General features: G+C 44.0%; 2 protein-coding genes across 3 annotated transcripts; one reads left to right on the top strand and one right to left on the bottom strand.

Moving 5' to 3' along the window:
- Window positions 1-675: 675 nt before the first annotated feature.
- On the bottom strand, window positions 676-26,140 carry BBS12 (Bardet-Biedl syndrome 12). 2 transcript variants are annotated; one of them, XM_066547911.1, is made up of 4 exons: window positions 26,034-26,140; window positions 10,656-10,783; window positions 5,713-5,821; window positions 676-3,822 (listed from the first exon to the last, which is right to left on the bottom strand). In XM_066547911.1, exon 4 carries the CDS (start codon window positions 3,804-3,806, stop codon window positions 1,680-1,682), a length of 2,127 nt encoding a protein of 708 aa, XP_066404008.1. In that variant the 5' UTR covers window positions 3,807-3,822; window positions 5,713-5,821; window positions 10,656-10,783; window positions 26,034-26,140; the 3' UTR covers window positions 676-1,679. The 2 variants fall into 2 exon arrangements, with proteins under 2 accessions (XP_066404008.1, XP_066404007.1); XM_066547910.1 differs by lacking the exons at window positions 5,713-5,821; window positions 10,656-10,783; window positions 26,034-26,140 and adding an exon at window positions 5,187-5,413.
- LOC136555335 (uncharacterized) lies at window positions 5,361-10,045 on the top strand. Its single transcript, XM_066547913.1, has 5 exons — window positions 5,361-5,486; window positions 6,995-7,150; window positions 8,103-8,231; window positions 8,331-8,468; window positions 8,701-10,045. The coding sequence occupies exons 1-5, from the start codon at window positions 5,484-5,486 to the stop codon at window positions 8,788-8,790; spliced, it is 516 nt and encodes a 171-aa protein (XP_066404010.1). The 5' UTR covers window positions 5,361-5,483; the 3' UTR covers window positions 8,791-10,045.
- Window positions 26,141-26,423: the final 283 nt, after the last annotated feature.

The following is a 26,423-nucleotide window of genomic DNA, read 5'->3' as shown; positions in this document are numbered from 1 at the left end:
GGCATCACAACATTTAAATATATCATGATGTGCTTTTCAAAAGACTGATTGGAAAAATTACATCAGTTTGGGCTTTCTCAACATTTGGTGCGTCAGCTCCCAGTGTCTAAGAGTCCCATAAATAGATGTTGGACCACCTCAATACAATTCCTGTCTGCAGATTTTCCATAACACACTTCACTCTATTATTCAAATAAAGTCCAAGTGGATCTTTCCCCAGGAACAGGGCTTATGCAATGCCCAGCACAGGAGGCTCCAGAAAAACAGTGCAAAGCCCAACATGAGCTGCAAACACTTGCAGAGCAGCAGAGTCTGTTTATATTTATTTATATGTTGTGTTTCCGTTTCACTCTCACTTAACAGCCCCCAGCTCCTTTTGTCTCTTTTGATCTACCAGACTCTTTCTCACAGCTTGGTACATCAAGAGTGTGGCCCAGCAGCTACACATTAAATGGCCAACCTTCTAATAATGAAAATAATAATTGCAGGATGATCAAAACTGTACTCTAATGAGATCCTTATGCTGCTAGGAACTACTGTTCCAAATTAAAATTGTAAGCCCCTACAGTATTTTGCCAAAATCCGCCAAATTCTGGGATATGACAGAAAACCAGATATTTAGTTTCAGGTCAGAGACGTAACATGACTTTAATACAGATACCCCCAATACGTATCTAAACCTTATTTGTGGATGAATTTTATTATCTGTGCTGCCAGCCTTGAGCATTTTCATGAGCAAGTCCTTGAATGCAAGGATCCTCTTTAGCATCACCATTTCCATTCGTTTTCCATTCTATTTTCACCAGACTGGTGAGACATTTCACTTTCAGTGTGACTCAGAATGCCAAGTTCAGAAAAAAAAAATCTCCATAGTTACACACCTCTCTGTTGCAATGAAGTGCCAGCTCTCCATGCCCAGCTTTCAAACTGTCAGTGCTGTAACACAGCAAAAATGCTGTGCCTCAGTCACCAGGAGAGATTTAGTTCTTAGGCAGCACCTAAACTCACAGCAACATTTTCCTCTCTGCAAGGATAGCTGAAAGACCCCATGGAAATGATCTAAAAATCCAGTTGGGAATGTAAAGGAAAATTTTGTGTAGAGATGCATCCAGTCTGCAATACCAAAAGGAAGGATTCAGCCTGAATTGGTGAAAACCAGAGAAATTCCAGAAGGTCTACATTGGGAAATCAGAGATGTATGGACCATATAAATATGCAAAAATAGAATCTATTAATACAATCTCTCAGTATAAAATGTAACACTCACATTATTTCAAGTTTAACTCTTATGTTTGCAATGTACAGAAATTAAGAACAAGGTATTAATTAAGACAATTACAAATATTCTTTCATTTAACACAAGTACAGCAATATAACGTAAAAGATCTCCACCTTTCTTCAGAAGACATTAGAGGACATCCATACAGGCAACACCATCAGCTAGAAATGCATGGCCTGGGTTAGAGATAAACCCACAAGTGGTTTTTTGTTTGTTATTTAGTTCTCATTTCTAGAAAAAAGAAATTACCTTGTGACTGTCTCTCATTCTGACTTGTGCTGTTACATTCTAAAGTCACAATCACATCTCACTGTTTGCTTTATGAAGACATGTAGGTTGCACCCAGCCCTCTCCCATGGACTTACAAATTTGACTCATAGACTTACAAATCCTCAAAATCCTATAAAAACATAAATTCACTTGACACAGTTGAGTTCAGGATCTGATTCCTTCTGGGGCCTGTGATAATTTCGGCATCAGTTTGAAGCACCAGCAGCACCAGGTCCAGAGCTCTCCTCCACGCCTCTGTCTTGGCTGCAACGTTATCACAAACCCTTAAATCTGTGACCTGCTCAGGGAAGGGTTCAGAGCCACTCCTGAGCACTCCACCTCTCCTAAACTCTTCCAAAATGTAAGCTGAGGGAGAGCCACAGGCCGCTGCTTTCTGGAGGTGATGATCCACGGAGGCACCTGCTTCCAGCTCCGAGCTGGCCCTCGCAGTGTTCCACAGGAGCACGGAGAGGTACCGCCTCCAGCCACTTGCCAGTGCCTGGAGCACAATGGATTTATACTCTGCCAGCCAGGGACTGGGGAGCTCTCTCACAACTCTGTCGTTTCCCGGCCGCCCGGGCTGCTCTGCGAGCGCCTGGATGTGACTGAGGCACAAGAGCTCCACCGCACCGCCCCCAGGGAAAACCTTGCCGTCCTTTAGAGCGTGATGGAGCCGATACAGCAAAGTCCAGAACTGGTCCTCGAGGAGCCGCGCCTTGGAAGGCAGGGCAGTGGTGAGCACGGCCGTGAGCAGGGCGATGCCTCCCGCGCTGATCCGCGCCGGCAGCAGCTCGCCCAGATCCACCGCACGCCCATCGCTGCTCTTCCACAGCTCCGCCCTGGCCCCATTCCCGACGGAGGAAGCGTTCAGCTGGCTCAGGTACGTCACTGCCCGGGCACCAGTGGCTGCCCCGAAGGCACACAGCACTTCCCGAGCCACACAGCCAATTACCAATATCCTGCTGGCCGTGCACCTCTCCATGAAGTTTTTGCACACGTTTCCTTTGACCAAAACCAGGTTTACTTCAAAGCTCATCAGAATATCTGACATTCTGCTGAGCCACACATCTCCTGCCCATCCCTGTGGATTGGGATGCTCCAAGATGGTCCTTACATTAGGTGGCCTGTTAAAACCTAAGTGTCGGTACCCCTCCTTGAGGTCACCATCCATCAGCAGAACCCGGAGGGGTTTGTCTGCAAAGTGTTTGATGATTGAGGCTTGCTCTGGTGACACTAATGTGACAAAGCCTGGGGACACACAGGAATAGCTCTCGGGCAGGCCCAGCACACAGCACGTCACAATCTCTGCGATATTAATCTGGGAATTGCCACTGCACTCTGCTCTCTCTTGCTGATAAGCAGCAATGCTTTGTAGCAGCTTCACGCTGGTCTGGTTTCCATGGCTCAGAGCCACTGCCAGGTGTCCTAAACCACAACATCCACACACATCTGCTGATGGTCCTGAAAGGTGTCCCTGAAAATTTCTCTGCTGACTTGCAGAAAGGCCTTTCCCTAGAGTGCTGAAGTGTCTGCTGTGGGTTAACTTCCGTGTGATACAGCTGGAAGCAGCACCCACACTTCCAGACAGCGCAGATGAACTTCTGTCACCTGCTGCCCTGACAACAGAAGCCACTGAACCAAAGCCAGCCAAGGGTGAAACCGGGAGCTTGTTAAAATTACAACCATCTCCTTGATGGGAATAAGAATTTATTGGAATTACTTCTTCTGCTGCTGAAATATCTCTCTGAAAACACAGCAAATCCCAAGGATTTGTAAGAGCATCACGTCCAGCTTGGCCAGTTTTGCTTTCAAAAGCCTTTGGCCTAGCTCTGCTAGAACACAGCTCTTTCTTGACATCGTCTATTGGTATCTGAAGACACTGGACCCTCTCAGAGCAGGAGTTCAACCCCTCAGACATCACAGACACTATTGCTGGAACAGGAACGTTCTGCTGGAGGCACTCCACCACAGCGCTGCTCCACGCTCCAACCAGGAACAACAGGGTACTCATCCCTGTCTTAAACTCCTTGTTCTGGGCCTGAATGGTCTCGTTAAGAAGCTGTCCAACAGCACTTGTCAAATCCAAACTTTCCAGCAGCCTAACAGCAGAACAAATCAATGTGCTCTGGTTGGTGATTTCATCCACAATGAATTTATGTGATTTCATTGGCCCCAGGAATGTTCTCCCAGTGGATGCTAAGGCTGAGAGTTGCTGGAGTCCAATGTGTCTCCTGGCATTCACATCCCTGAAAGCCATGGGCAGTGGGCAGCATCTGTGAACAGAGGACAGATTACTGCCCCATCCTCACAGCACACCAGAGCACGAATCACCAAAAAAGTAATTTAACAGTCTACCCCTGAGCACGGCTTTCTTCCATATAAATCTTTCTTCCTGTGGGCTTATTTTGAGAAACCAATTGGCAGAGTTGCTGAAATGGGGCACTGTTAAAATACCATGGAATTGTTTCTGGCTGGCTGACAGTAAAGAGCTGTTAAATCCCACGGTTTCTTACACTCCTGGCAGTGCAGGCTGTGTGGAACTACCACCTCCTCCAGCCCTAATGTCCGGAATTTCAGTTATTTGCCTTACTTAGAGCAAAAGTTCATTAGAGCAGAATGGACAAATTACATGCCAAACTCAAGAGCTCTGTGTGGATCCTTCTTGGTAACAACAGTCATGCCACTGACTTTAACCTTCAAGTCTGGAGAAACATATTTTATTCCAAATTCTGTTTAGTCCAACTAACGTGCATGAATACTTCACTAAGCGAAATAAAAGCAATGCCACTTCTTTGTAACTTACAAACTGCTGAGACTTTAAAGTTTTGACCAACTATTCATTCTTACACATCAAAAAGAAATCTTTCATTCAAAATCTCTTCCACAGCATGATCCCATGGCAGATGTTGATTAAAATAAAGCTCCCTTTTTGAATAACAAAGTATACACACCAAGAATTGAAAAGCCTGGGTCCTGTACCTCTTATGCTCAGATTCAAATCACAGAATCACAGAATGGTCTGGGTGGGAAGTGACCTTAAAGATCACCCAGTTTCAACCCCCTGCCATGGGCAGGATCATCTTCCACCAGACGAGGTTGCTCAGAGCCACATCTAACGTGGCATTTGCCACTTCCAGGGATGGGGGGCATTCAACAACTTCTCTGGGCAACCTGTTCCCATCCGTCACCCCCCTCACAATAACGATTTTCTTCCTAATATCCAATCTAAATCGACTGTCTGTCAGTTTGAACCCATCCTCCCTTGTCCCATCACTATATGCCCCTGTAAATAGTCCTGCCCCATCTTTCCTGTAAGTTCCCTTCAGGTACTGGAATTTATTCACATAATTTATTCCAGCTCCCTAAAGGCCCCTTTGCGTAGCTATTCCCAATCCAAAAAGCTCTTTCTTTTCTTTTCTTTTTTTTTTTTTTTTTTTTCCTCCCATCCCACACAGCGAAAGTCCACTTGTATATTATGTCGTACTATCGCTAGGGAGAGGAAGCGCGTCCCGGCCCGCCCGCTCCACACGGCCAGGGGGAAGCCGCCCGGAGCGGACACACCGGAACTGCATTGGCGGCGGCCTGGCCGCTTCCTGCGGCCCGGAGGGTGCCCGGCGGGCCGGTGCGGGTGTCTCACCGGAGGGGCCGCGCTCCCGCCGCTTCCCTGGACACGGAGTTGCCTGGACACGGCCGCCGCTCCCTCAGGCTCCCGGCGGGCGGGCCCGCCCTCGCGCTCCCTCAGCTGTCCCTCACGGGCACGCCGCGCTCTCATTGGCCGGCGCCGTGAGGGGGGGCGGCTTCCCGCGCTCGTTCCGCCCGCTCATTGGCCGGCTGGGCGGCGCGTGCCGGCTGCGCGCGGCGGTGCGGAGCTCCCGTCCCGTCCCGTCCCGTTGCGTCGCGCCCGGTGCCAGCCCGGAGCGGCGTTCCCGGCCGGATGGTGAGCGCGCCCTCCCCGCCGCGGGCTCCCTTCCCACCGCCGCCTCCCCCGAGCCCCTCCGCCCCTTCCGCCGGCACCGTGCGTTGTGCAAACCCCCTTCAGGTTCCACCCCTGCCCAGGCCGTCGCTGCTGCCCGGTTACCTCGCACAGCGCACCCCGGAAAGGCCCCCTACTCCAACGGGAAAAACGCGCCCGGAAAAACACCGGGATTCGCAAAATACGTCACCGGCTCTCGGCGTGCCTGGTTCTTCTTGGCACAGCTCACAGACCGCAGCTCAGCGTTCGGGCCCCGGCAGCGTTGTCGGAATGGCACCGGCCAGGCCCGGAGGTGGAACCTGAAAGGGATTTGCACAGCTCAACTCAGATGTGAAATAAATGGAACAGGAAAAGGTCTCGTGTGGCTTCTTCCCAGTGCAGCATATAAGGAGTAAAAGTCTGATACGTGTGTTAATAGCAGCAGAGGGAAGTCAGGGGTGAGCCAGACAAATGGCTTTGCAGTCCAACCTGGGAGGGACAAATCACGTTGGAAAACGAAATTTCATTAACAAATAGAAGAAAATGGACTCTTCTTAGTTAAAAGAGAGATCCCAGCCCTAAACACGTTAACAATTCAGCAGAGGCAAGACACTGGTCAGCAGTAACTAGGTAACAAATCCCTTGCTTTGTGCTTGTTTTATTTACTTCTATAAAGCCTAACCACTTGGAGCTGGGGGTGGAAGAGACTGCCTTTCCTTCCACAATCCTGTGCAGATTCAAGACTGCAGGACGAAAATCTGTCTGCTGCTGATGTAAAACCAAAACTATACTTGAGGAAGGGGTTTTTCCCTGCTTTATAGACGGGGAGGGACACTCTGTCCTGCCCCGGCTTGCACCAGAGACAGAAAAAGTCTCGGAAGTGTCCTGGATAATGATGCACCACATCAGCACAAGCAGATTAGTTCTCCTTATGGGACAGATCGTGTGTTATCTCACTGATCCCACTGGATGTTGCTGCCTGGCTCCACATCCACTCGATGGACAGGCAGCCTGCAGCCACACAGCTCCCTTTAAACTTGTTTCCCACAGGAGTGGCTGATTTTGAGTCTTATTTACAGCCAAGACCCTAAGCAACCACCCTCTTTAGCTGTGAGGATGCTGTACTCATATTTTTCATGGAAACCTGCAGGAAAGGCAACTGGCAGGAGGTGCAGAGGGTCATGGTCACCTCAGTGAGTCTCCATTTTCAGGCTGTCCACCTGTTTTTTTGGCATTATTCCTTGAATTGATAATACTTCAGTTTAAAACAGAAAAAAAAGAAGGCCAAATCCGCATTCCCCAGAAACAAAATCTCTTTTTTTCTTTCTACAGTAACGTAAGGAAATTGACCTAGAGACTCAGTGTCTATCATTGGCAGCAAGGAATGTCTCTCACCTCTACTGTATTACTGTTCTGATTTATAATTAAGTGTATTTGAAATTCTCCCAGGAAGGTGCTGTTTCTTATCTGTTCTCTCCCTTCACTTTCTGAAGGCATCCAACTATAGAAAACCTGGCTTAGGTACAGCCCAGAGGAAGAAAAGTGGCTTGAAACCTGAACTTACAGAAGAGCAAAAGCAGGAGATCAGAGAAGCTTTTGATTTGTTTGACACTGATGGATCTGGAAGCATCGACATAAAAGAACTAAAGGTTTTCAAGTTTTTTTTTTCTTTTTCCTCTGAGGTGAAAATATCTTTGATCTCAAAATTGCAGCTGCTTTTTCTGTTTGTCCAACCCTATTTTAAAGCAGTTTTTGGAGTACGAGGAAGAGTAATGGCTTGCTGTCATGACTGAATTTGGGGTGCACTCTGCATGTAATGCATGAAGCAGACAGGCTTCTCCATGTGGTTATTTAAATCTGACAGCTTTGAATAGCTGAGCTTTAGAGAAATGAAACAGTTTCAGGTTTCATGACTAAGGTGCTTGTTCCTGGGAAGTAGACTTTTGTTGTTCTGGGATGAGTATCAGAGTATCAAATATTTACTTCACCTGAGAACTAAACACAGATTTTGCACGTATTCAGGAAAGTTACAACCACATTTGCATAGATGTAATCCAAAAAATACCTGGTTTTTAATTTAAAAAAGAACAAAAAAGAGATCTGAGTTGTGTTTCAGTTACAAGTCAGGCAGTGTGTGTGCACTTGCACACATACAGTAGTACAAGGGGGAAGATGAATATCAGTTGTCTCCCTGTGATTTTATGTGTTTGATTTTTTTGTAAGCATGAACACTTTAAATTTACTTACCTCCTTTACCTTGATTTCTTACATACACTCTGTTTAATTTCTGCATGTGAAACCTCAATTTCTGTAAACCTCAATTTCTGAAATCTCAGTTTCTGTAACCTGCAAATTACCTCTGCCTGATATAACCTATGGATTTCCACTACTATATAGGAAAAACAACACCATAAAAAAATCAAACCAATACTATTATTGTTCAGCAAGATGAAAGAAGATGGTAGAGGACACCAAGGTGTTTCCATGGCAGTGAGCTGTGACTAGAGGTCTGGACAAGGAAATGAAACAGGCTTTAGCTCAGCTCTTACACCAAAATTCTGGTGGCCTCCTAACAGAATTGGTTTTCCTGCTTTGGCACAGGTTGCAATGCGTGCCTTAGGTTTTGAGCCAAAGAAGGAAGAGATTAAGAAGATGATAGCAGACATTGACAAGGAAGGAAGTGGCACCATCAACTTTGAAGACTTTTTGGCTATGATGACACAAAAAATGGTAGGAACTCTTAGCAGAAGTTCTTGTGGCAGCATAAGAGAAAGAAACATCTCAGTGTCAGGGGTTTTCTGATTAACATATGCTTTACTCTTGGTTTAGAGCGAAAAGGATTCAAAAGAAGAAATCCTGAAAGCTTTCAGATTATTCGATGATGATGGCACAGGAAAAATTTCATTCAAAAACTTGAAAAGGGTTGCCAAGGAGCTGGGAGAAAATTTAACAGATGAAGAACTTCAGGTAAATTCTGATTTGCCAGAGCTTTTCTAAACAGGCACAGACCATTCCTGTAGCTCCCAGGGACTGGGTGGGAATTTACTCCTATATCAGAAGGGCTGAGAGATCAGAAATATGAAAAGCAAATACATTGTTGTTTTCACATGATGTGCCTCTGATTTATTGTTGTTTTAATGAGTGGATTGTGTTGTGTTTAGAGTCCAGTGCCTGATGAAATGTACACTGTGTTTTGTAGGAAATGATTGATGAAGCTGATCGAGATGGAGATGGGGAAGTAAGCGAGCAAGAATTTTTGAGAATCATGAAGAAAACTAGCTTATACTAATATTTGTTGCCTTGCTATACAGCTGGTCCAAAAGATAACCCAGAAAAGGTTTAAAAACTGGGCTTGTGCCTCCTGCATGTTTTCTGCCATGGGAACAAAGTCTGAAAGGGCAGATTTTTTGGTTTATTTCTCTTTTTCAACAAAGATAATTGGGGAAGGAGGGCTGCAGTACCCAAGACTGCCAAAATGAGATACTGCAGAAGTCAAGGAAGATACTGCAAGGCAGGGTCCCTTCCCCTCTACCATAACAACTTCCCTGATTGCCATTTTGGATAAAAACTGCTGTGTTTTACTATTTAACTAAAAGATACTTCACTTCAGATGTGAAGATGCCCACTGCTGCTGGGAAAGGCTACTTTGCCTCTTCTAAGGTTACTGATTGAAGGGACAAGCGCAGTATTTTTTATTCCTTTGAAGGTTTTTTAGGTTATCTTTTGGTATTTGTCTCCTGTTGTTTATTTCCATGAAAGACTCTAAAATTAATTGTATATTTGTCTGTATTTCTGTATGAAACACTGTTTTCCTATGGCAAGTTGTTTTTGGATTTAATGGAAAGCAAATGTAGATTTGGCTCTTCCTTTGGAGCTTTATGCTATCCATAGATGTTCTTGTGTTTAGCTGATCACCTGAAACCAGAATGAAACTTGAATGTAACCTGCTTGGGTGACCAAAGTTTATTGTTTATAACCAGGCAACACCTCATGCCATTGTTCTTACTCCCCAGACATCCCCAGAGCTGCTGTTATTCCAGGATTTCAGGTACCTAAAAAGTTCAGTTCCAGGGTGCAGGAGAGTAAATTTTGTCTTGCTGAGTTATACTGCAGAGAGGATTTGCATCTGAAGTGAAAAAGTAGCTCACCATGGACATCTGTGGAGCACTGAATATATTTAAATCCATGCAGTCCAAATCCATTTTGCACATCACAGGTTTTGGGGTGGTTTTTTTTAGTAGTACCTTCATTTTCTTCAGTATTTCTTTCGTATACTGTCAACCCAGGACTAATTGGAGAGTCACATTTCCTTCTGAATTATAGAGCAGTGACACACAGCCTGCTATGTGATTATGTTGCTCTGCAGGAGGGTTTATCCTGTATAGACAATCAGCTTCAAAACTTTCAAATCCTCTAAAGCTCCAGAGGCCTGAGAAGTCCCCTGTTAACACGGTGGCTGTAGATGTAATCTGTAGTACTGCAAGTGTTTTAAAATGTCTTACCTTTGTATAAGTGTGAAATAAAACTGTTTTGCAAGTTAAGAAGATTTGTGCTTATTCTCTTTTTTCCTTAATTATTTTAAAGTCTTAAATGGTTCAACAAGCCCATTTTCACTTTCATTTATCTCTTGTTTCTAAGAGAGGAATTCTTAGGTGCAGTAGTCTGTCACGTAATTCCTCTTCCACTCTGCTGATTAAAAGTTTCTAGCACTAACCACATTGTTCAGAAAGGGAAATTTGAAGTTCTAGTTGATTATGGGGAATCCCAGAGCCTATTAAGAGTGACTGTACTTTTTTTTATGCTGCCACAGGAAGAGATTGATGACTGTGGTTTACCTATGATGCATGTCACTTCTCTCTTCCTGTTCTAATCCTATTATCTGCCCTGAAGGTAGGAAAAAGCCACACAATCATCCCTGCCATGTGGACTACAATGGTGAAATGTCATTTCTGGCTTGCCCATTAATCTCTGAAGTCTGGAATGCCAAGCAGTGTCTGAATGAGCACAAAACTTGCAAGTGTTAACAAGCATCTCATGGTGCTCTATTTTGCAGGATAGTAAGGGAAATCATGCCTTCTTCAGCCTGGCAGCTGGCTGTAAACCCATTCTTTGCATCCCTTTTCTCCTTATGCTGACACCAGAGTGGGTCCTTACCTGGCACATGCAGATTCCCCTCAGGTGGCTGCAGTTCAGACATTCATTGTGTGCACCCAGCTGAGATCCTCCCTCTGCACCATCAGCAAAGCTTGGTTTTCACTCTGAGTGTTCATTCTAGGCAGACACTGCACGGAAAGGAAAGTGGAACTGCAGTTTGTATCTGGCAAACACCTAAATTTCAAAGCACTGGTAAGGGCAACAAACAGCTGTTTGGGAGATAATATTGCAAATGTCTTCTAATGAGATATGTTTTGAACTGCAAAAGTACCAGGCTTTTAATAAAATACAAAATAGTTCAAGAGGAAAAAAATTGCTTCCAAGTTATATTCCAAAATATGACAATTGCATGGCAAAATTTTAATCTCCCACATGCAGCTTCTAACTTCTGCATCATCTCTCAGGCCCACAGTGGAGTCCCACACTAAGGCAAATCTTCAGCTGGCGTTAGGGAAAAAAGACCCAAGGAACTGCCAAGGAGTGCTGTGCTCTCACTTCATTAGGTGTGAGTTGGCTTTCAGAGCAATGAGCACAGGATGAGCTGCTAACACTGCAGAAGAAAAAAGGTTCCTTTTCAGGTACACCTAATCTTGGCATTTATAAGAGGATGGGGGGAAGCAAAACAGGAAACATTTGTGTACATTCATATGCCAGGAGTCTTACTAACAGAGCACAAATAGTTCCATAAACTGATGAGGCATTTAATATTAAAATATTTAAATTGGTCATTTACAGTTTTGAAGACTCTCACATTCTGAAGTCACACCAAGCATTTTGAAATGTTCAATATTAACTCCTTGGAAACCTCCTCGCTGAGTTCAACAAACCAAACATTGCCACACTCCAGCTGCTTCTAAATGCCCCTGGATGGCATAAGTGGATTTTGAGCAGGGCACAGGGCAGCAAACTGCTCCGTCTAGAGGCTGAGATGAGCCTTGGCCACTCGAGGAAAGGCAGCCTCAGGGGATAACGCTGCAAAGCCAGCTTCCTTTGTGTCACACCTCTCAATACAGCGAGGGCCGATGGATCTGAGAGCGTGGCAGCCTCGCTAGAGGGCATCCAGTTACTGACGTGTGAGGTGCGTGAGGCTTTGATGCTGCCTTGCCTCCGCTGTGGCTTTCAATGAGGAGGGAAAGTAGGCACACAAACATCATCCAGACTGGCCTTGAAATACGTGGTTGGATACAGAATTATTTTCTGTGAAAGGAAGAACGCAAGGCTTCTCTCACAACCCATGTGCAAAATGCTGTAATTATTAGTCAGTTGTTCAAAGCTAAATCCCCAAACCACACTTTCTGAAACTCCCACTCTGTATCAATAATTGCAGGCACTCTCTCAGGAAAGCAGAGAACTCAACTTGCCTTTCGCACAGTCCCCCCGAGTGTGCTCTGACCACTCTGTCGAGTTCTTTTGTCCCTTTGGGAATACTGCTATCAAATGGAAGCACTTCCAGCTGAGAGCCAGAGCCAGGCTTGCTGCAGGATGCTTGTGGCCCTCCCTTGGGATGTGGGAAAGCTGGAATCGTGGCCTTGCTTCAACAGGAACGAGGATTTGACAACTAGACCCTTGTCCCCAAGGTGAGTGTGTTGACCTTTAGGGATGTGGCATAACTCCAATGGCCTTGTGGGAACCTAAACCTACAGCTCTTGAACTCTTTCCTGGCTGCCACTAATTGCTGAACTTGAAATTGCACAAGGCTTTTTTTTTTTTTTTTTTTTTTTTTTTTTGCTTGTCTGAATTAGATTAAACACAAAGAATATTAACAAAGCAAACTGTAAAGCCCGGGCTGCAAAGGTGTAAAATTCCCTTGCTCTCAAGGCCACTTTATTTCCTCTGAAAGCTTCTGACTGGTTCTAGCAGTGAGATAAGTTTCACTATGAAATGAACCTCCCCCCCACATTAAATAAAGCCATAAAAACAGGTTTCCATAGGAAATGGAACAGCTAACCTAGCCCGTCTCCAACATTATTTTGGACCCAAAAATGTAGCTTAGTGCAATGAGACAAAACCAACATAATTCACACATCCATGCTATTGTCTGAAATTGCTTCCTAGTATGGTTCCTTCTCCATCTCAATATAGAGAAAACAGATAAACATACTTTCCTCTAAATTTTTTCAGACATTCAAATATGAAGTACTATGAAAGCTGTAAACATCAAGGAAAAAGTGACTACAAACATTGTAGATTAAAGGTATTTCAGTTTAAAAAAGCAACATTTAAGCAGCTTCTAAAAACATGGTATTAGATCATCTCAGTGTAAGTTTTAAGTCTGTGCTCCCCATGTTTCCTCTTTAAAGAGCTTAGGACATGATTGGCCAAGAAATCAACAGAAGCGTGGTTTCCACAAATCTTTTGAATGTTTTGTTTATATCAGTCCATAATATACTCATGAGATTGAACAGAATTGCTGCAGAATAGCTCCTTTTGGGAAGGACATAATTTTAACAAAGTTTTTGGGGTTTGTTTTGGTTTTTTTCCCCTATCAGATTAACTAAATTATTAATGAAGTGATTGATGTTAGTTGTGGAATTACAGGTACCTTTTGAAGAAGTAAAAAGAGATTTTTGCCTAGATGAAAAAAATCCATGTTAGTGAAGGTACAGTCCATCTAGAGCAGATATCAGGCAAAACAGGTGCTAAAACTACTACTAATTATTTTCTCTAAGCAGACTATTGCCACAGTTGAGACTGGTGTTCAGTAAACATCTCCCTTTATATGGCTCTTTCTCATCCTCCTCCTTAACATTAGGAACCAATAAAGTACTCATCAAAATGGCCAAGGGGTTTGAATATTATTTCTGCTTGTGCTGTGAAATATATATAAATATGTTTTGTTGAACCCTGATAAACTGGGTCACTGTCTGGCTGGGCTAAATGCTTCGGCTCATTCTGCAGAAAACAACTCTTATTATTGCCAATGGCATTAAAAATAGCAATATTACAAATCCAAGGGAAAATGTTGAAAATGCTTATGTATCACAATTAAAGGAGTTTTTCCAGGAAATGAAAGAGCTTTTTGAAGGCGGGAGGGAAGAAACAGGTACTTTTATTCTTCCTACTATCAACCCAAGATGCAATAGATGAATTAACACGATATTATTTATTGTGTGGGGATTTTTGCACCGAGATTCAGAATTCTGCCGACTCTCAAACGCCTGCAATGCCGTGACTCACTGAGTCAAGGTCTAGGATGGTGCAATCCTGACCCCCTCCTGCCAAGGCCTCAGCACCATCTATTCCCATTGCCTGCAGCAGGACTAAGTGGTGCTTAAGCACTTCTGCAAAACTGGGCCTTAGACGATGGAGGCTTTAGGTATGGGCTTCCTATTTCCTGCAGTGGATTTGTGTAGGTGGCCTCGTTACCAGAAATCCATACTCCTACACAGCAACTTCTGACTGTGTTTCTGCAGAAATGAGTATGATGAAAGGAATGAAATATTTTGAAAATAAAAATCATCTGTTTGTTTCTCCAGACCAGTTGGTGTATCTCCTTCTGGCGAGATCAATTTCTTCTCTTGTGTGGCAAAATTAGGAGTGGGGTGGAAAACAAAAGGATTAAGGTTTGCAAGGGCACCGTGGCTTGGGCTGCTGCACACATGGAGAGGGGAGAGCCCATCTGAATTGTCCTCTGCCCATCGCTGGCAGCTGAGTCACTGGCCCAGCCTGCAGAGCTTCTTGCTGCTGCATTTTGCAGCCAGGAAAATCCCACATCCTCCCAGTGGGTGTAGGAAACGCAGCTACAGCCTCTGGATGCATCGGCACCAGAAACAAAGGGGAGACTGTGGCGCGGGCGGTGGCTGCGGGCTCAGGGCCGGCGTGCCAGGACCTCGCCGGCAGCATCCCGGGGAGCTGCAGGCACAGCCCGGGCCAGCACTGCCTGCCCACAGCCCCGCTGCTTTGCCAAGCCCAACACTGCAAGGTGTGTAACCCATGGCGACGTGCCAGGGCCACCAGCAAACGGCCTCTGCTGTCCCACCTCATCCTGTCTCCCTGCTTTTTGGCAAGGAGCACGTCACACCCTGCCCTTCCTGGTCTTGCCCAGCCAAGGCTGTTTGCCTTCAAGCACAGGGGCTTATGAAGTCTTGGCTCTTGCCATGCTGTTGTGGCCAGCACAGCCCTCGTGGCTCCAGTGAGAGTCACCAGAGGTGCTGCTCTCACCTCCCACCTATCTCCATCCCAGCCTTATTCCATGATTGCAGACCTGGGTGGATTCAGCTTCAAACTCTGAATTTTCCAGTACTGTCTGGATACTGCCAATGCTGCTTCAGATGATGGCTCTGCAAGCATCCTGCTGGGAGAGCAACCCAAGACATTGCTCACAGATCCATCTTGTTTCCTGCCCTGTGTTCCCTGTGGCACTTGCCAAGCTCATTCTGAGGGTGGTGTTATTCTGAGAAGACCACAAACATCCTGGGTCAGGCAGCCAATGCCTGGCTCTCCAGCCTAGGGTTGGGTATTGCTCTTGGGAAAGGAAACACAGGAACAGACCAGCATGGGTTTGCCCAGCTGTCTGGGCAGTTGCTCCAGACAAAAGCTCTTTTGAGAAGCTGTTCCTGTAAAGGGGACAAGAAGAGACCTGACATCCCTAAGTGTGCGCTTCCACGCTGAGGTGGCAACTGGAGAGCTCTGCTGGCATTGGGAAAGGTTGCCTTAGGAAAGCAATCAAACAGCCTCAGTCAGCCCTGGGCAGTACAATCCCTCCCACCCCAAATCTCCAATGGCTTATAGGCCACTTGGCTCAGAACTGGCATCAGAGCCCCAGCCAATCCCACAACCCTAACACAATCCTTTTAGGCCAGTGCCATGCTTCCTTGGAGGCTTCTTGTCCTCCTCCTTGTGCCTCCTTAGCAAAGCTGCTGCTCCTGTGCTTTCTGTTTAGCCACCTGAAACTTCTCCTAGGAAGGCGAAGCAGCAAGGCCATGCAGAAAATAAAGGAGAGGAAACTTCTTCTGACATCCATTCCCTGTCAGATTTGTTCCATACCCATACTGACAAAAACACAGAAAAGGACAGACAGGAGAAAATAGCTACGTGTCAAGGGAAAAACAAACCAGCCTTTCCTAACTCTGTCTAGGCATGCATCCATTTACCAAGTGCTTTTGGCCCAGCCTGATGGGCAGGCCAGAGCCTACCTCTGTAATCTATGCCAACAAGGGAAGAACAAGACCCCACAATTCCTTTACCATGACTGGGTCACCACTTGGATGTTTTAACACTGGTGTTAAACACCAACATTTCCTTCTGAGGAGGTGTCACAGGTTGGCTCCACCATGGGCCTGGTTACACCACAGGTGCTCCCTTTACTGGGTTCAGCATTTCCCTTTTCACCCAAATACTTCATAGTGATAACTCACAGATCTATCATGGCCATCTGGGACATTCCTAAATATCTCCAGCTGCATTCTTGGACTGAATTTCCTTCTACATGTTGGAGTCAGAATGAATTTACATCAATGAATTGCATGTGAGCTGCTGGCTCATTGTCCTGGAGTTCAAAAGTTTAACGTGGATTTTGAATAGCACCTGCAAATGTCAAGGTGGCAGATTAATTACTTTTAAGACACAAAATGATTTGTTTTTAAGAGTGAAGCACTGATTCAAACTGAATCTAGGTATTTAATGGAAAATGGAGTCTAGAACAGTAATTATTTGTGGCATTGTTGCCATCCTGAAACTTTCACAGTTCAAAAGGTGGCATAAGCGTTAGACAAAAAGAAATAATTTCACACTTATTTCAGCAGTTTCCATTGAGAGACTGGCTTCTTCAAGGCCCCATCTCTTTAAAAACATTACATCAACCTCAGTAGATGTTACTTGATAATGCTCACTGGGTTCCTAGCAATTACCACTCTTTTTTATTTGCATATGAGTTGTTTTAGGGACTATCCAGGCAAAACTGTAATAGCCTCATGCCCTAGAAAGCTTTCAGCTTCAGCAGAAAACCGATAACCTAAAACCAGAAAACCTAAGACAGTATTGGCCAGAAATCCAGGGAATGTTAACATCTTTCCAATAATCATTTCTTAGAAAAGCAGCCTGAAGATGACTAAAATTGGGATGCTTTGGAACCAACCAAAAATGTGCACTCTTAAATATGTAGCAGGAGGGTGGCAGAGCCTTGGAGCACAGGACAGTGGGAGGTGGAAGGGAATGTACCAACAGCAAGTGAGAGACGATCATGAGGCTGAGAGTACAACAGAGCTGGCCTTGGAGGAACAGGCATTTTACTTGCACCTAATCTGGCACAGACATCACAGAAATGATTTAAGCAGAGAGGTAGGCTTGGAGAATTAGATTTGCAGTAGCAGGCAAAGATTACATGAAAGCCAATGGGAATCCTGCAGTTACAGAGATACAAGAGGAACATTTAACCTTGTGAATAAAATCTTCACGTTACTGAGTACACACATCCAGATTTAAGCATCACCTGGATACAGAACAGTCCTAGACTGATGATGCTCTGTCCTCAGTCTAACTCCTAATAGTAAACATCAGTGCCATTTTTCCAGATTTCCTTTTTAAAGATTAAAAACTGAATTCTAAAGGAGATTTGGATGCATTTTCACCTTTTACTGAAGAATGACATAAGAGGACCATTTCAAGACACAGACGAGAGAGCAATGGAGGAAGTTCTCCAAGGCTTACAATGAAAGTGCAAGTTCTGTATCCCAATCCCTCCTAATGGGCGGATGGGCACAAAAGTATGAACATCTTTAAACACAAGGATGTGTTGCACAGTGTGATCACAGGTGGCTGCTTGTTTTACATGGCTATGGGAGGGAATAGCTATGAGAGAGATTTTTGGCAGATACAATGTACTGTAACCAGCTTGAGTATCATCTTTCCTCCCCCTGCTTTGTGTAAAGATGATCCCCTCCAGCAGGGCCTCCTCAATAATTGCCAATACATTCCCTGCCCACCTGTGCCCAAGGAGCTGTGATTCATTCAGGTATGCACAATCCAGAGCCCAGGGAAACATGGTGCTGTTCTGAAGCTAACAGCAGCCATGGAACTTCAGGGACTGGCTTTTGATCTGACAGTAAGCAAAGGGGTGGTACAGTTCAGCTCACCCCTTGAACATCTCCAATGACACGTTCCCTTCCTTCTTTATTCATTTATAACAAGCTGACAGCTTCTTCCACGTGCAGTAAAGAGTTTGCCTTCAGTTTTTAAAGGAAAGGGACAGGGAGCAGGCTTTAACACAGTGTTAAAGACTAAGCACAAAAATGCACGCTTGTGTGATAAATTTACCAGTTGTCAAACTTTCCATTTGAGTTTTTAAACACCAGAACTCAGCTGGGTCCAAAGTCTGTGCAGAGTCTGATGTTAATAACTCAGCAGCTCATGTGGCTTTCAAGGTCATTTTCCATCAATGCTCTTTGCTTCCTTTCTAATTCAAGTCTCTCAGCGTTATTGATCAAAAGATAGAAACCCTTAATAATTTCTTCTTCAGCAAACCAGACAAGGTTTGATTTATTTACATTACCTCACAGCACTTGCTATCAAATACAACTTCCATGCCTTAACTGAGGATGCAAAAGATGAGGAAAACCAGGATCCTGTTGGTACTGCACAACTCAGTCACAGGTGGCTGCTTGTTTCATGTGGCTGTGGAAATGCACCTGAGGGCTTCTTTTTGGCAGATACTGATCTACTTTAACCAAAGGATTTAAAGTGTTTCAGAAATGCTTTTAGCAACCCTGTGAAACAGTTCCAAGCACCTCCTCTTAGTCCCTATCTTGCAACGCTTGAGATTTGCTCTGGTAGAAAAGCATGGGCAGGTGGAGGGAAACACGAGTCAATAGTGAGAGACTAATGCAGAAAATAAGTTTATAAGAGCAGACTGTGCAGGCAAGGACCACACCTCTGCCTGTGGCTCTGCTGTGAATGAGGTTAGACAGCTGGGAAAGAAAAGCCAGAGATAGAACTGGTTCAACATCAGCCAAATCTGGTTCATTACAGAGGCATTTCTACAGCAATACTGGGCAATGTATCTGGAGGTTTTGGAAGTCTTGTTTTTGCAATGGATGGAAGAACACACAGGTTTTTTCTACCTTCAAAGAGGAAAGATCTCATTTCACAGACCTAAGAGGACTCTGATATGTCTCAATCTCTCAAGCATAATGTCTCAAGTTTTGCTTTTGGGTAGTTCAAAGAACCAAAATGAAGGTTCTCACAGGAATGGCAAAATTTGAACAATATAACTGAAAATGAGGGAGAGCTGGGAGAAGTTTTTGAGATTTTGGAACGGACCTTGAGAAGAGCAAGAGTGAAAACCCACAGTATTTCAAAATTATACTTGCCACTTTGTTAGATCTCATTATGCCCTGATTTAATACCACAAGGTTTATGTAAGAGAATTTGGACTAGAACTGGAATCTCAAACAAACCTCTCTGTGAATCCAGGAGAGACATTAATTAATCTCAATTCACTGTCCTCAAACAGTGTCCATAGGTCTCTGGAGGAACAGAAAATTGCTAGGGAAAGGCAGCACACTTGAAAAGCCCAACTCTCATAATTAAAAGAGCAGCAGCTATATTCACTTATTCATTCACCTGTTGCTGAGTTCCAGTATTAGCCTTTAATTGCATTACTTTGGAGATTTTCCCGTTGGATTCTTGCTATTGACAGAGAAAGTATTAAATTTATTCATCTTTCTGACTGTTTGCATTATTCTGTACACCAGATAAATCCAGCATGAGGTCTTGTAAAAAAATCCACAGTCCTTTATGTGCTGTACTCATCCAAATGCCCTCATTCCTTACAAATACAAACACATTTGGTTTCAGACAGCTGTTAGGCAATATTGTGCTGTTTCCCCACGTTACTCGTAAAGTACAGGAAAATTATTGGAAGTGAAGATTAACAGTAGTGATAATCACTCTGCTGCCTGATATAAAAGCTTTGGCCAGTGTGATCTGAAAAGTGCTTGCATCTCAACTTGTGCTGGCTGCAATCCACACCCTGAAAAAAACTCTTCTATCCCCCAAAAGCAAACCCCTTCAATTTTTTGTTTAGAATAAATCACTCCAAAATAGGCTTAAGGATTTTAGGAAGAAATATTCTCTGAGGATGATGCCAGGTTTTCTCAGCAGGGTCTTTGACTATTAAGTCCTTTTTGTTTGACATGATATATGCCCTCAGCTACACATCTTCCATTTAATGCAAATTTGGGGAATTTCGAAGTTCAACATCCAAATTTGAATCCAGAGGAGTCAAGCATGGTCTATTTAAGCAGTAAACTCTCTCACCTGTAGCTGGAGACTTCTGAATTATATCTTGTTGTACTGATATTCTCTATTTTATATATCTAATCATTTTCAGTGTCTCATCCCACCTTTTAGCAATCTTTGCCCAGAAAAAGTGGGTGTCTCCTGCTTCCTGCAAAAGTTCATTCCAGTAACAGGTGCTTATGACCTCTGTATGTTTTTCATCATGAACAGACCTTAAAAACTAGATTGCAAATGCCAGTACTATCCTAATGCATTGCTCTTTTCTGTCTAATTTAGTTGCTGTGGTAAAGGTTCAACGTGGTTGATCGGATACACGGTAAACAAATGTTCCTGTGAATCTCACTTCAATTCTGAGTAATAGAAGCCCCCACAAGCCAACAGATGTATTTAATACACAGGCAGAACCAGTTAGGCTGAATTTCTTTTATTTTAAGAAGCCTCTTTGCAGACCTGTTTCTTCTCATACCAAAGAAATGCAGAACTGCAGATATAGGCTTTTGTCTTGAAGCCATTGATGGAGGCAAATTGTTTTTTTTTTTCCTTTGGACACTCTCATGTCAGTATTAGCATTTGAAATTTTATAGAACAGTAATTTGGAAGGAGAAGCACACTAGAAAAAAGGTAAGACTACAGACTAGTGTCTCTAGTTTTGGGAAGACTTTAGCTCTTGTTTAAGGGGATGTTCCTGCTCTGCATTTCTAAGGGTGGAATCTGGATCTGCGAAAGAGCAGCTCTTTCTGAAGAACTTCATGTGCAGACAGGTATATTCTGGATTAAGACTGATGGGTGCCCATGTAGTTTATCCATTTTTATTCTTTCTTGTGGAGGTTACCAAAAGAGAGAAAAAGATCTTGCAGTGGTGAATACTTCTACTAAATATTAAATTTCTAGGATGTGTAGACAGACTTGCCTAGCACAGCAATTCTTTTTGCATCTTTCTGACAGAAAAAGTGGTTAATAAGCTCCTGCAAGTCTTTTTGCATCTTTCTGACTGAAAAAGTGGTTCATAATCTCCTGCAAGTCTTTTTGCATCTTTCTGACAGAAAAAGTGGTTAATAATCTCCTGCAAGTCTTTTTTTCCCCCTAATTTAACTTTGTCTAGATTAAAGATTAGACAGTGCTCCGCCTCTCACAAGCCCTTTCAGGAAACTATTTTCTCCTTCATTATTCAGTCAAAAAGATGATGTTTGAGAAACTGCAAGGTTGTAGCTAGAGACAGAAATCAAAATTAAGGATCCCTTCCTTAGTCCACTTAGACCAACACTTCAGCATATGTACTGAGTTCTACAATGTCCATCTAAATCCGGTGATTTAAAGGAAACTACTCTTTCTGGCAAGAGCTTATCTCTGGAAAAAATAAGTATTCTTAATTGGAGCTAACTTGAAGTGAAATCCTAGTGGAGATTAGGCAGGCTTTAGTTATTCCTATAAGCTAGAATTAGAGTCTTTGGGGTGTTGTCTTCATAATAACAATGACAAAATCAAATGTGGTATGGTATATTCACGTTCCCTGACTCCCAGTTGATATCAATCTGCAGCCAGATCCTGTGCAATTTCTAACAGTAGAAATACACAACCCAAACCCCTCTGATGCCCTTAGCTGCCCACACAAGTTCCCTTCTGTGCTTGGCACCCAGGAACTGTGTGCTACTCGCTGACATTGAGAACAGACCCTGTCCCAAGCCTTTGCACCCTGCTGCAGCTGACAGCAGAAGTCTGCTTTGGCTCTGCTAAAGTGAAGCTGAAAGAAAGCCAGACCTGATTTTTTTGGCTGCAGATATGCTGAAAGAAATCAGTGAAAAATCCGAGGGCAACCTCAATCCACACTGTGGCTGTGGCCGGCAGCAGTCACTACAGCTGCTGTGGTGTGCCATGGATTCCCCCTGCTCTGCTTTCCTCTGCTCACTCGCGCTGCGGTGGATTTTCTGCCCCAACCCTGCTCACCCTGGCAAAGCAGCACGGCCAACAAAACCATCCTGCATCATCTCCAGCTGCTTCTGATCGTTGATTGCCACTGGGCAATTCCACACTGCTTAGAAAGAACATCCCATGCAATCACAGACAAAGCAAAGGCCAGCAGACAGCCTGAATATTTCTGCGTCATGGAGACTCCGTAAAGGGCAAATTCTTCCATTTCTAAAAACAAGAATTCTTCTCTTCTTATTCTAGGTCACTTGTGGAACCACATAGATAACAGATCTCAACAATATGTCACTAATGATAAGGTCCGGGGCTTTCAAAAGTCTTTCTGAAGGCAGGCATTTTATTTAGGTGTCTAAATGGAGGAAGCAATTTTCACCCACTATTTCCAAGACTCACTTCTGAAAGCACTGGCCCTGCTATCACTGTTATACTTGGCTATTGAAAAATCAAGCAGGCTGCTCTAGGTGTTGCACCAGGGAAAGGAAAAGTGCAGTGGTCGTTGTAAACACTGATTTGCTCAATAGGTTGGGACCAGCCACAGCACGCTGCGTGCCACAAACATTGCTATTTTCTGACTGACTGTGACCACACAGGACTGAGTCACCTAATTCATAGCTGCCAGTGCAATGTAGGCAGCTCACAGGCTGGAAACAGCAGCCTGGATTTTATCCCAAAACACACTTCCCTGCTCTCTACTCCACGGAAATTTTTGTTGCAAGCTGCTGAACAACTTGCAAATAACAAAGCCTAAGCACGCACAGGCAAAGCATGATTTTGCAAAATGTAGAATTGGCTGTGCTGTGGATTCTGGAGCTTGGCACCTGGATGGCGCTTCCCCACAATCTCCTCTGTGGTTCAGCCATCCCCAGAGGAAAATTCAACAGTCACTATTTCAGATGGTAAAATAATTACTATTGGTTGCATAAATTATATGCCACTGAGCCATAATCAAAATATTGTTTTGTTTTCAAAGAACACTTCAGCTCGAAGACCACTGAGTCCATCTCTGACTGTGCTGTGTCTCGATACACGGGAGGAAAAATACATAGCCTTGTTTCCACTTTTCTCTGTCTCACCTGAATGACTGGATCAAGGTTGCACAACCGCAGACAGAGGGAAAAAGATCACTGAACAGGAATGGAAATGTGAAATACGTCAAATGGCATTCTTTTTTTTTTTTTTTTTCTTGTTGTCTGAAGTGCTCAGGGGTTGTGGCCAAGCAGGCAAGAACAGGCAGGCTGTCTGCAGAACGGGACATTCGTGACGGTGAAGTCCTATTGGGGTTTTTCTGGGACAGTTACATATAAGACGGCAAAGGAATGGCTCAGAACTGCGATCCCCACCTACAGTGTTTCTTTTCCTTTACACTTACGGTAACGATGTTTGGGCAACAGTTTGCTTTTTTCAGTTCCCACCTACGATTCATTGTGAAACTTGGTAAGATTGGCCATGTTATAATGTACTCCATGAGTATGTGGATAAAGACATTTTTCTTCAACACCTTTTTGCTGTATTCATGGACCTGTGCATTGTTTGAGTCATTCCTTAGGGGACAGAACATAGGTGGCATTGCTCTGGCAGAAACCTTCTGCTATCCCTCTCATGTTTATTACTGTGTGTATGAAACGGACCATTTCTGAAATAATTAGTCTGAAATCAAAGTTTCTACACTAACCCTCAACATGGGTGTAAAGGAAAGAAATTCATTTGGCTATACTAAAGGACAGCTTTCCAAACTTTACAGTGAGTGATTCTATTTTTTTTTTTTTTTTTTTTACTTCATAAGCATAAAATTCTTATTTTAGGTTGCCTAGGCCTCTGATTCATATAAATGTAAATTTAAGTTACCTTCCCATTCACTGATGTTAAGTCACTTTATTCAATTCAGAACTTCATGGAATATCTGAGTCCTAGTCTGCTTAGTGAACCTCGACTTTCTACAGCGGCAACCAAGTAAAAACTTCTCTTATGCCATTCCCATCTGCAGAAATAATACCTAAGGAAACACCCTCTGACAAAGTCTTCAGGAATAAACATTTCCAGTAGACAGACAATATAGTTTTAAAGGCAGCCTTGAAAGAGAACCTTTGACATCTGGCAGTCTTTTTAGTACCTGTGGATTACCTGCTGCTAGAAAACTCTCAGGTGGCTGAAGACTGCTTTGGCAGATGAGTTTGTCTTTAATTGTCTGTAATTAAGACCAAATCTACAAAACACTTGTCTATACTACCCTCAGAAATACAAATCTGCAAGCAAATTAGTGTTAGAATAAAAATTTACTATTTGCTGTTCATGTATGGGATTGCAAAATGTAAGGCAAAATAGCAGAAGTGACACAAGATCAGCCTACATGTTTATATTTCACTTCATTAAAACAAAGGTACCTTTAAATCCCTTATTGTGCTGCCTTGTTCTTCTTAAAACACTGCCTTATTGTCATTCACAGGCTTTATGTTCTTGTGGATAGTTACAGCTTTGGTCATCTCTTACTCATCATCTGGGAGAGATGGACATTCCCAGGGTACATTTCCAAGCTAAAGACATGGCCCTGGGCAACCATAGAAAACATTAGTGAATGTCCCTAGGGTCCCTTTAGCCACAAAGCAGCACAAGGTTTCACTCACTGACACGTGTTGGCAGGAAACAGACTGACACCCACGTGTGCCCAGGTGTGAGCTCAGTGACCACAGAGCCCTCAGGGGTTTCTGGAGGTGCAGGTTTTGACACTTGTAAACAGAGAGCTCCTGGCTGGTCTCAGGTTTTGGGTCACTGAGGAAATGGGGGCACCAATGTGCATGTGAAAGGAAATGCTAGTACCTACCCTGGTAGAAACTGTAGTGCTCATGTTGCTGTAGCTTTTGTGACCTATGGGTGTGAGCGAATCCAGGTTTGTGAAAAGAAGCTTTCGTTTCTGCCCTTAAGAGATGGTTGCTTACCAGTGTGACAGCTCAGAGACTTATAAACACCAAAGGCATGAACAATAAATACATTCTTTTCTCTCTGTGATATATTCAGCTTGAAATTCATGGACAGGGGATTTCATTTTTTCCCCACATGAAAAATTTCCCCACAGGAAATTATGGACAGGGGATTTCATTTTTTCCCCACATGAATATGACTACCCTTAGAATGCTAAGAAGAATATCTATTACACACTAGAAGAACAGTAAATTCCCCCAAACAAAGGACACTAGTTTAATAATGTAAAATGATTTCTAAATAAGTCATAAACAAATCATGTCTACTATCTTTGCAGTAGATGTGGTTGGTAAGTATATGAAATGTAGCTCTAATAACGTGTGTAGATTGTGAAAATTTGTTTAATTTTAGAATAATACAATGGTTGGAAGGGACCTTAAAGCTCGTCTAGCTCCAACACCCCTGCCATGGGCAGGAAACCTTCCACTAGACCAGGTTGCTCAGAGCTACATCCAACCTGGTCTTGGAATACCTCCAAGGATGAGGAGTGCACAACTTTTCTGGGCAACCTGTTTCATGCCTCACCACTCTTACAGTAAAGAAGTTCTTCCTAAATCTCATCTAAACCTACCCTCCTTCAGCTTAAAACCATTCTCCCTTGTCCTATGCACTTGTGAAAAGAACCTCTTCAGCTCCCTTGTACCTTTACATACTAGAAGGTGCTATAAGGTTTCCCTGGAGCCTTCCTTCTCGAAGCTGAACAACCAACTCAGCCTGTCCTCACAGGAGAGGTGTTCCAGCCCTGTGATCAACTCAGTGGCTCTCCTCTGGACTAGTTCCAGAGGCAGTTTGGTTGGCAGTGCTAGCAGAGCCTATGTGGGGAAACTGTCAGCACGTGGAGTTTATGTGCAGCTGCAGATCTCACAGCACCACCGCTGTCGCTGTGCCTGTGCCAGCATGGGAAGTGTTGCCCTGCCAGCAGCACTGCTTCTGGCCACACTCAGCACTGATCCCTCTTCATACTGCCCCCTCCCACCACCTTCACGAGTATTAATTAAAAGTGATTCATAAAAAGCTTTCACCAGGCAGCAGCTGATTTCTAGTCCAGAGAGCCCTCAGTGAAGGAGCCAAGGAGCTCGGCCATCCGACCTCGTGTGCCCTTCCTGCAATTCACAGCAAGTATGTCAGCACCGCCACAAATGTCACACCTTCTGTGACATGGCTTCATGGCACCCTCCACCGACTTTTGTCACCCTCTTAGTCATCCTTCCTTCTGGAGTTACCAGGCACTGCACTGACCTGCAGGAGCTGGGCCTGGCAGCCAAGCAGGAGGGGCTCAGGAAGAGGCTCCTGCCACTTCTCTGCTCCACTGCTCTCACCTGGGTAGCAAAGCTTGGTTACTTCACAATCTTCCCTGCAATAATTTTGAAAAAAGCCTGCTAGGGAAATGGAAATTTTTACTGAGTATTTCAGTACCCTTTATTCACTATTGCACTTAAGTTTTTTATTTAAATCCAGTGCAATTTGTTAGCTCAGGAACTTCCCTTACCCTCATGGACCAATCCCCCAAATGCACCCACTCCCGCCAGTGCAGAGTCAACTTCCAGCAAAGCTGATCTGTGGACTCCCTCTTTGGGGATCACTTGATAACAGAAAACTGCTCACCATATAGAACTGGAAACATACTTC

The sequence above is a fragment of the Molothrus aeneus genome, chromosome 4 (genome assembly GCF_037042795.1).
Source record: "Molothrus aeneus isolate 106 chromosome 4, BPBGC_Maene_1.0, whole genome shotgun sequence".
NCBI classification, from domain to species: domain Eukaryota; kingdom Metazoa; phylum Chordata; class Aves; order Passeriformes; family Icteridae; genus Molothrus; species Molothrus aeneus.
This window is presented reverse-complemented; position numbering and strand designations above follow the sequence as displayed.